This window comes from Mus pahari, chromosome 5, assembly GCF_900095145.1.
Source record: "Mus pahari chromosome 5, PAHARI_EIJ_v1.1, whole genome shotgun sequence".
Lineage (NCBI taxonomy): Eukaryota > Metazoa > Chordata > Mammalia > Rodentia > Muridae > Mus > Mus pahari.
The window spans coordinates 42,399,360-42,410,019 of NC_034594.1; the positions used below are offsets into that span (position 1 = coordinate 42,399,360).

The window sequence follows — 10,660 nt, forward strand, 5'->3', positions numbered from 1 at the left end:
TTTTTTTTTTTTTTTTTTTTTTAGGAGCGGTGACCAATTATTTTATGGAGAGCATCCCAATTTAGGCCTGTGTGATGTTTCCTCATGATTAAACTAAGACTATCCATTTTTGGCAGTAATAACCTCAGAACAGAGGTTGTATCCTTAAGAGAACATGGTGTCAGCATATTTAATTGCTGGTGATGTTTTTAAAAAATTGCTAAGCTCCTTTAGTTAGAATACCAATTAATGCCTTTCATTGACATTTTAATATTTGTGTACCATTTTAATTTCCTTGAATTCACTCACTGCTGCCCTTTGTGTTTCCAGTCCTGCTAGTACATTCTTCAGACATGGATGGTGGTAACTTGATTAACTTGGCTAAAAGCATTGTGTGGCAACTTACCCACTTTGCCATCTCAGTGGTGCTTGAAGTTCCCTTTTAACTTAAGAATTTATGTCAAAGGGTTTCTGTTTTTTGGTTTGTTTTTGTTTTTTAAACTTTTAATAGTTGTATATTTGTAGGGCTTTTTTTGTTAAAGTGGCAAATGACTAGAAATTGAATTATAATTTGTTAGTATTAAATATAAATACAAATACAGGTATACGTAGAAGCATCTCATTGGTAGTTGTCATATTATTCTATCCTCCCTCTCCTTTGAGTTTTGGTTCCTTAAATTTTCTGCATTTTGCAAAGAATTAGTTATCAGTATGTTGTCGTAGACTTTAAAACAAATGGAAGTAATGTAGAGTTTTGAAAATGCAGTAGGTGAAAGTGGTCCTTGCATTATTATTTCATTGCTTAAGAGTCAACGCTGTTTTTTTTTTTTTTTTTTTTTTTTTTTTGCCATAGTGTAATACTATATTATTGACAGGTATAATTTTTATTTCACACATTCCAAATTAGTATTAAATAAAATACTTCTGGAAGGGATGGAGTGATTGATGGCTCAGCAACTAAGACAGCATGCTGCTCCTGCAGGGACCCAGCACTGGTTCTGAGCACACAGAATGTCTCACAACCACTGTTTAGTCCACGTCTAGGGTTCCCACACCTTCTCCTGACCTCAGGAAACACAGGACACACAGGCAAAACGCTCACACACAGAACATCTAAAAACTTTCTTAAGAAGATGATTTATGCAATGATAGTATTAATTCTGATGTGTTAATAAAAGGTCACTTTAGGGGCTTAGTGGCTAAAAGCACTTGCTGTATTTGCAAAGGACCCAAGTTAGGTTCCCAGCACCCACATTAAGTAATTCACAAACTACTTGTAATTCTAGTTCTAGGGGCTATACTTCTTCCTGACCTCTACAGATATCATGTTGTGCGCGTGTGCGTGCGCACACACACACACACACACACACACACACACATAAAACCCACATAGAAAGTCTTTAGAAAAAAATAAAAGCAGTTGGAGACACATGCAAATGTTTTTCAAGTTTAAAAATACTTTTAAATTTTTTACCCTTTTTCTTCCTTCCCTTATGTTTGTCTGTCTGTCTGTCTCTCCTTCTTTTCTTCCTTTCTTGTATCTTTTATTTATTTTTTATTTTTTGAGACAAGATCTTACTATGTAGTCCTGGCTAGCCCAGAACTCATTATGTAGACAAGGCTGGCCTCAAACTCACAGAGCTCCACCAGCTATTGCATGCACCACCCAGCTATATTTTTCTAATTTGTCTAGACATTCATTTGGTTATTATAGTGGTAGAGATTTGTGTATCACTTTTTTATGGTAACAGATTATTTTATTATATACTTAATAAAACATCAAAAGCATAAACACAAAAATATGGAACACTTCCCAAATTTGCACATCTTCTTGGGCAGGGCCAATGTTAATCTCTGTATCATTTGAATTTTAGTATATGTGCTGCTGAAGTGAGCACCTGTTGTTTGTTTTTGAGACAGTGCCTCATAATATATTTCAGCATGGCCTTGAATTTGATATCCTCCTCAGTCTCTGGAGTTGTGAGATTGCAGGTGTTTGCCACCTTGCTCTTGCTAAGCTATAGAGCTGTGCTGTATTGTGCAAGAGGCCAGAGCTTAATGCTGAGTTTCATCTTTGGCTCACTACCTTATTTTTTGAGACAGTCTCTCACTGAACTTGGAGCTACCTGTTTTGACCAGACCTGTTGACCAGTGAAGCCGTGGGATTCTTCCAGCCTTCACTATTCTGCGGTCTAAATGTGCACTGCCTCTCATGGTCCTGGTTCTCATGTAGGTGCTGGGGAATCCAGACTCAGGTCCTCAGACAACAAGCACTCTACCATTGCAACCATCTCTTCCAGCCTTATCCTATAATCTTTTAAAGACAATTTTAGCCAAGAAATTAAAAGGGCCAGGGTTTTTTTTTTATAAAGATGGGCGTAGTGGTGTAGGCCTTTAATTTTAGCACTCAGGAGGCAGAGGTAGACAGATCTCTGTGAGTTTGAGGCCAGGCTGGCCTCAAACTTAGCCTAGTGAGTTTCATTACAAAAGGGCTACATAGTAAGTAAGACCTTGTTCTCTCCAAAAAGAAAAGGATCTTTATAATGCGACCTCACTGAATTTACCTAATATTATGTTTCAACATAAGTCTGGTACATTTGTTTTAACTAATAAACTTATAATACATTACAGTTTTATACCTTGTTCACAATTTTTCAGTAATTTTTAAGTTGATTTTTCAAACTAAGATTTCCTAGTTTGACCTCTTTCTGTTTTAGGATATTCACCTTATATTAGCTTATCATACCTTAGGCCTCTTTTGTCTATGATACCATTTTTTAATGGGGCTAAGTAAGATGATATTGACATTTTGCACTGGAAGTTGCTGCTAATTGAATGCTTCTTGAGAGCCAGCTTTTCTTTCTTTAAATTTGCTCAAGTGCCTACCATAGAGTCTACTACTGAGTTAGAGAATCTTTAGTATTTAGTAGGTGATTGCTATGACTGAATTAAGACTATGACAACATTTTTAAGACAACTGTTTATCTATATGCAAGAAGGACCCCTAAAATGTTTTGAATTAAGCTTGTTGTGCTGATGGCAGTCAGTATAAGAGATGAACTGACAGATTTTTCGATAATGAAATTTCAGATCTTTAAAAAAGTAATTAAAATTTAACTTGAAAATATAGTATACATAAATATAATTCAAAGGAACATTCAAAAAATGATTTAGTCATAAGTCTAAAGGGTATGATGGTATTGTGCCTATAATTCTAGCTGCTTGGGGAAGCTGAAGTGGGAGCATTGCTCATCCAAAAGCAAGGCCTGCCTGGGCAGCACCTTATAAAAAAGGAGACAAGGGCTGGAGAGGTGGCCCAGCAGTTAAGAGCACTTGCTGCTCTTCTGGAGGTCCTGAGTTCAATTCCCAGCTCACAACCATCTATAATGGGATCTGATATTCTCTTCTCATGTGCATAACGACAGTGTACTCATAAACATAAAATACATAAATTAAAAACAAGAAAGAGACAAGTACATATTCCCTTTGAGGCCCCAGACTTCATATTCACTTTATTAAAGGTAACAGATAGGACTAGCTTCTTACATGTGCTTCTACAGATAGAATTAACTGTATACAGTTAATTTTTGACATAGCTCTTAAAATTTTAAGGTTGTAGGGATCAGACCTAGGGCCTTGCACACACTTGGCAAGTGCCTTAGCAACTGAGTGACATCTTGAGCCTCTGGGTCAAACTTTGTAGTGTTTATTGTGATAACTGAAAAATGGATATAAAGATTCATTTGCATTTTTGTATGTTCAGGAGCCATTTGTTTATGAAAAAGCAACTGGTGGACTTCTATCTTCTATACTAGCTGACTTCCTAAGGTCCATGGAGTGTACAATCCGGCATTCCTTTTCCTCTTAAGAATGGTCCATAATAGAAAGAAAACAATATCATGGATTGTAAGCAAAAACTAGGATATCTTAATGTTTTTCCCCCTTCCTTTTCAGATCTGCACCAAATGAGCCAGAGGCGGCAGCAGGAGCAGTAGGAGCAGCAGCAGGAGCAGCAGCAGGAGCAGCAGGAGCAGCAGGAGCAGCAGCAGGAGCAGCAGGAGCAGCAGCAGCAGCAGCAGCAGCAGATCCTGGATCACCTGAAGTGGTGGTTTTGGATGACTCTGATGAGGAGGATGATTCTGCAGATAGCAGTGCAGAGAGAAACTCCGAGGATTCAGAATCTGTTGAAGAGATAGATTATAGACCTGGTACTTCTCAGGAACGCGCAGAGGTTGCAGTTCGACCATCAGTTATTCAAAAACTCGAACGGGGACAGCAGCAGTCCTTGGAATTGGCTCATAAAGTTGAGAGTGGTGTGAAAAAAGTTAATTCAGTCGGTGTTGTTCAGGCTACAACTAGTGGAAAAAAGTTAGTGCGTCCCCCTGTGATTTGTAATGCTCCTGCCAGCTCTTTGCCTAGCGGCTCTTTCGAGAGACCAGTTGCGGCTAACAGTGTTCCTCGGTTAGTACTGGCAGTTGCTTCAGATTCCTTTCCAGCTTGTGACACAGAGAACCTTGAAACATACTTTGACTCCCCAGGTCAGGGCCCTAGCAACCCATCATCTCAACCCAAAACTAAAGACCCAAAAAAGAAACTAAGTATAAATTTAGACAAATTGCTTGCACAGAGAAATCTCAGAGCTAAGGGTGCGTCTTTTTCCCCTGTTGTACGAGTCCGTGAGCTAACAGGTCCTGAGCTTTGTTCTGTAAGAGCTGAGTCTTCTTCTGAGTTAGAGGCAGGTACAGCAGGAAACCCGAGGGAGACTGACACACAACCAGAACAAGCTCGTGAAGGTGCCATTCCAAAGCGTCGGGAAGCATCTCGTTCAAATACAGTTCGTCCCCAAGAAGAAACACGTTTGGTTCTTAACAAGCCAACACTTCTGAAACAGAAGCGCTCAGTGAGTTCTGAAGAGAGGTTCGGTCGTGGGTCTCGTCAGGCAGTACCTGGTCCTTCCCAAGGTGCTGTACGTGACTTAAATCTGTTGGAGGAGGAAGTGGAGGAAGAGAAGCAGGAAGAAGAGGAGGAGGAAGAACAGGAAGAAGAGGAGGAGCAGGAAGAGGAGGAGGAGGGAGTTGACCAAGAAGATGGGAGCTATGAATCTAGAGGTTCTGACATGAGTTTTGATTGTGGGTCCTCTTGTCAGTCACTGAGTGCCCTATCTGATCTGACCACCAGAGAGAGAAATGTATCAGAAGAAACACATGCTGATGCACAGCCTAGGAATGAAACACCCACTGTTTCTGGAGCAACTTCAGATAATGGTAGCAGTTCTCGTCAGGTGATTACACAGAACATACAGCTCATTAGTCTGGTTGATGAAAGCTATGAGTCTAGTGGCTCTGAAGTGAATTTTGATGGTGATGACTCACTACCGTCAACTAGTCACCGTCCCCCACAGCCCGTGGAAGTAGTAGTGCCCCTTCGTTTGGTTGACAAGAGCTATGGAAGTGGTAGCTCTGAACCATGTGAGGATTCCGGGTCCTCAGCTGATGAGACTCCAGCAACAGCAGCAAGAAGGCAAAATCCTGTGAACAAGACCCATGCAAACCTGGTTGATGAGAACTACGGGTCAAGTAGTTTCAGTTCTGACAGTGATGCAGCTCTGGACCGTCCCCAGATGCCTGTTCAAGAAAGAAGCCCAGGAGACAGAGCTGTCGAACAGGAAAATGAAGAACAACCCAGTAGTGCTGAAGCACATCCTGAACGTGATGGTTCTCTTGAGACAGTGGCTGATGAACCCCAGAGAGAAGCAGAAGAAATAAACCTTCCGAACCAGAAGAATACCAGCCTTGGGGATATGAACTGTGAGTCTCATGGTCCTGAAGTGGGTTTTCATGCTGATGCTCAATTAGAGGCTGATCAATCTCCAGTAAATCCTGAGGAAGTAGATCTTGACCTAGAAAATCAGAGTGTTCACTCTGGCATTTCTAATCTAAGTTTTGATTCCAATGCTTCTTATCAGTCAGCTAATGATCAACCTCAAGGGGCTTGGGGTGAAGTAAATCTTGATGAGTTAAATGTTGACATGGAAGTTAAGAGCAATGGGTGCTCCAGTTCTGAGTTGACATTTGATTCCGATTCCCCTCTTCTGTCAGTTACTGAGCGGTCTCTGCTGGATTTTGAAGGATTAAACGAAGATGACTTTAACCTGGAAGATGAAAACTGTGTGTCAAGTAGTTCTGACATAACTTTTGATTCTGATATTCCCGATGACTCAGTAGCTGACCAACCTCAAGTAGCTGTTTATGAGGAGGAACCTGTTGGTCTGGAAAATAAGAGTAATGAATCTTGTGTTTCTGGAATAACATTTGATTCTGATATTCCTCTTCATTCAGGAAATGATCACCCTGAAGTAGCTGTTAAAGAAGTAATCATTCAGGAAGACGAAAACGTTCACTTAGAAGGGAAGAATGACAATCCCAGTGGTTCTGAAATATGTTTGGATTCTAATGTCCCTCTTCATTCAGTGACTAATTCTGATGTAGCTGTTAAAAAGATAAATCCCCCCAAAGAAGATCAGGTACATATAGAACAAATTGAACAAAAGGAAAATGAACCTACTGATTCTGAATTAAATTTGGATTGTAACTCTGTTAATTCAAAGCCCGGATGTTCTGAAGATCCCATTATATTACGTGTTTCTGATACAAGATTGGATTCTCATGTCCCCTTTCAGTCAGTTATTCGCAAATGCGAAGTAGTTGTCAAAAATGTATGTCTTCAAAAAGAAAAGCATGCTGAATTAACAAGGAAAAGCACGGAATCTCATTCTGAAGTAAGTTCAGCTTCTACGACTTCTCATCCAGTGACAGAGCCTTATGTAGGCAAAAAAGCCAAGAGAAAGACAAAGCATCTTGAGGAAGTCAACAGTGATGATGAATATGGTGGCTCGCAACCCACTTTCAATTCTGATGTTTTTCCTCGGACAATGACTGAAAAACCTCAACCAGCTGCGTTGAAAGAGGGCCATGCTGACCCAAAAGATGAAAATACTGAGCTTAGAGGGATGAAAGTAAATCTGAATACTGCTGGTTGTCTTGATTCAGTCCTTAGCCAGGCTCAGTTAGCCTCGAATGAAAACTGTGTTGAACTGAAAGACACGGATGGCAAACCCAGTGACTCTAAAGCAAGTGTTGATTCTACCGGCCATTTTCACTCCCTGCCTAAACAAGAGTTTGACGTGATTTCAAAAATGAATGAGTGGAAAAAAGAGGCAAAGGTTCTTGAACAGAAGATCAGTGATCTTATTTATTCAAAAATAATACATGACTCTAATGTTTCTTTTCGTTCTGCAATGGATCAACTTGAGCTAGCTCTTAAACAAATAAGTCTTAGTAATAATGACCAAGTGTCCTTGGAAGATAACAGCCAAGACACATGTTCTGAAACAAATTTGGATTCTGGTTTCTCAGTCCAGGCAGCAGTTGAACCACCTGAACCTGAAGTAACTGTTTTGGAGCCTGAACATGTTGAACAAGAAGGTAGAAATAACTTGCCTTGTGATTCTGAAGTAAGCATTGATTCTAATGGCTCTGTCCAGTTAGAGGCTGGTCGGCATAGCGAAAGTGGTGAAAACAGAAGTCAGAAGGACACAGATGACACGGAAGGCAAGAGGGATGACGCTCAGGGTTTTGGAATCACATGTGATTCCAATGTCCCCCAGCTATCGGCTGGCCAAATTGAAGTAGTTCAGGAGGATGACCGTTGGAAAGATCATGTTGATTTGGAAGATAAAAACTCAAAAATAGACTTCCATTCTGATGAACCACTTCAGGCTGTGACTAGTCCAACACAAGAGCCTGTTCAAGAAATAAATTTACTGAGGGGACGTGCTAGTCCAAATGGTAATGACTGTGAGCCCTATGGCTCTACAATAGTTCCTGTTACGAATGTCATTTTTTGCTCAGTGATTCAGAAACCACAACGTTTGCAAAAAAGGTGTACCAGTTTGAAAGTAAGCAGCAGCAATCCTTGTCCTGAAGTAAATGTTGATTCCCATGATGGTCCTGAAGTGAGTGTTGATTCTAATGATCCTTGTCAGTCAGTAGCAGGCCTTCTTCAAAAACCTGCCAAGGAAATGAATCTGAAGGAAGACCATATTTACCTGGAAGATAAGAGCTACAAGCTAGTTGACTTTGAACCAACTTATGATTCTGATGATCCTGTTCAGTTTGTGACAGTTCCATCTGTAGAGGCTGTGTCTATCAAAGAAGTAAACTTGCAAAAGGAGAATCATGATGACCTAGAAAATGAGAACTTTCAGCCATGTTGTTCTGAAGTAGCATATAATTCTGCTGTTCATCTGCAGTCAGAAGTTGACCCACCTCAGGTGGCTTGCAAAGAAGCAGACCTTGACAAGAAAGCACTTGACATAGAAGACAAGGGCAGTGTATCTTGTGTGCCTGAAGTGGTGTATGATTCTGACGTCTCTTTTCAGATAGTAGTTAACCAGGTTCAGACATCAGATGGAGAAACAGATTCACCTCAGGTGGTGTTTGTGGATGTTGTGTCCAGTGATAGTGACTGTGACCGGGAAGTAATTTCTGATTCAAATATCCCTCTTCAGCTAGAGCCACCTCAGATGACTGTCAAAGAAACCAGTGATATAAACACAGATTCTCTTGGTTCTGCAGCAAATGAAAAGTACTACTGTAAATTCTGTGGTTGTGATTATGAAGCCTCTCAGTCAGTGACAAACCAATCCAAGGAAAGTTTTAAAATAATAAACAGGAAGAATGACTATATTATCCTAGGCGATTCTACTTGTCCATCTTGTGGTCATGAACTCAATTTCAATGTTGATCCCTCTGATCAGCCCACTACCTGCCAGTTACAACAGCCTGATCGTAATTTTATTGACCCAGAAGATAAGAACTTTGGATCTAAATGTCCTAAAAGAAAATTAAATTGGGAAGATACTGCTCAGCCAGTGACTCACCAACTACAGAAAACTGGAGAAGCCACCAGTCTTCGGAAAGATCAAAAAAATAGATTCAAAAGAGATAGGAGCTGGGAATCCAGTAGTTTTGAAGGAGACCGTGTTGCCTATGCTGTGTCAGTGATCCGCCAAACAGCTGTGAACTCCTATGGATCTGAGCTATATTATCAAGACGATACCTTATTTCACTCTGACATTAACCCACCTCAAGCAAAGAAAAAAGGCCAGGGTAAGAAAGTGACTTTTGACTTGAGAGTAACTAAGTATGAGTATCCACCAAATCCAATGTACGGGGAAGTAGAAGAGGTTGCAGAAGGTGATCTTAAGGAAGTAGTTCATGAAGCCTCACCTCAGGGTCAGGCTCCTCCGTCGTTTGTTGGAAAAACACATCCTCAGGGGAGAGAAGATGATGTGAAAACAAACACACAGGCATGTCAAGGTTATTTCTACAGTTACTATGATGGTGGCTCTGAGACCAAGAAAATTCTTTTGGGTGAAGAAGAAAAGACTATCAGGTCTGACCTTAATCAGAACACCACATCAATTCAACATGTTAAAGGTAAAGTTGGAGACACTGGTGACTTTTCAGTGGACTTAGGTAAACCGTCTTGTTCCTTAGCAGAGGGGCTTCATCAGCAACATGGGCAGGTGACTTCTCTGAACCAAGTAGGAGGAGTGAGATGTGGAATTCAAGCAAGTTCCGGGAAGAAAAGGAAAATCACTGAACAAGAGGAGGACTCACCCAAGAGGAAGTGTTTCCACCATGATAGCCAGAAGGAAGAAAAGGCTCAAACTGGGATAACCGAGCTACCTGAACCACAGACTAAAGTTTTAGAGCCTGTACAGCCCGATTCCTTGGTCTATATTTTTTCTTCTCTCAGTATGAAGGAAGATCAGTCTTTGAACCCACCTAAAACGAAGCCTGGCAGTGACAGTGATCTCCGATATATATATAGTTGTAAAGAGCATACCTCTTCTGGCTCACGGCGTAAGAGAACTGTGATTAATCCTCCACAGAACCCAATGGTACCAGAAGTTGGCAGATGTGATATAGTTGGCACTGATATTAATAAGCATGACCCAAGGCCCAGTGCAGGAGAGAATGGTGCCAAAAGACAAAACCTGGCTTCAACATCTTTTATGGCAACGCCGAAAAGATCTGTGTTAAAGTTGAACAGGACCAGTCAATCTTCATTTCTAAAAAAATCAGAAGATGTGGGTGCTACTCAAGTTCCAAAGGATAATTTCCAGCAGACTCTTTTAAATCATGATGGTGCCAAAAAATTTCCCAAATCAGTTACAAAGGAAGATTTTGAAAGTCAAAATCAAAGGAAATTTTGGAAAAAGAAGATGGTTGCTGCAAATAAATTATGCCTCATCAAAAATGCTTATAAAACAATGGTTCTCCGGAAAAAATCAAAACTAGCCTCAGAAAAACTGGCTATTTGGATTCAGCTGAAAGCGACAGACATCATCAGGAAGTATGTCTCTAGATGCCATGGTGTCGTGCCCCGGAGGCATCTATCAAAGACTGTTCTTATAAGAATGCAACTGAGGAAGAAGAAAATAGTTGCCAGGAAGATAAAGGAAGCCAAGAGAGCAGCTGAAGCGCTCGCGCTCAAGCTCTCGCGCCCCCCGTGCCCCCCGCGCGCCCCGTGCCCCCCGCGGGCCCCGTGCCCCCCGCGGGCCCCGTGCCCCCCGCGCGCCCCGTGCCCCCCGCGGGCCCCGTGCCCCCCGCGC

At 41.2% G+C, this 10,660-nt stretch overlaps 1 protein-coding gene and 1 non-coding gene across 2 annotated transcripts in view; one reads left to right on the top strand and one right to left on the bottom strand.

Moving 5' to 3' along the window:
• Zdbf2 (zinc finger DBF-type containing 2) overlaps nt 1-10,660 on the top strand; it is a 39,009-nt gene that overhangs the window by 26,817 nt on the left and 1,532 nt on the right. Inside the window, 1 exon segment of the mRNA XM_029538790.1 lies at nt 3,934-10,658. Within this exon segment, the coding sequence (XP_029394650.1) occupies nt 3,934-10,658 (6,725 nt within the window).
• LOC115064075 lies at nt 1,775-1,877 on the bottom strand. The gene has a single exon (XR_003843942.1). It is a non-coding gene; the product is annotated as a U6 spliceosomal RNA (small nuclear RNA).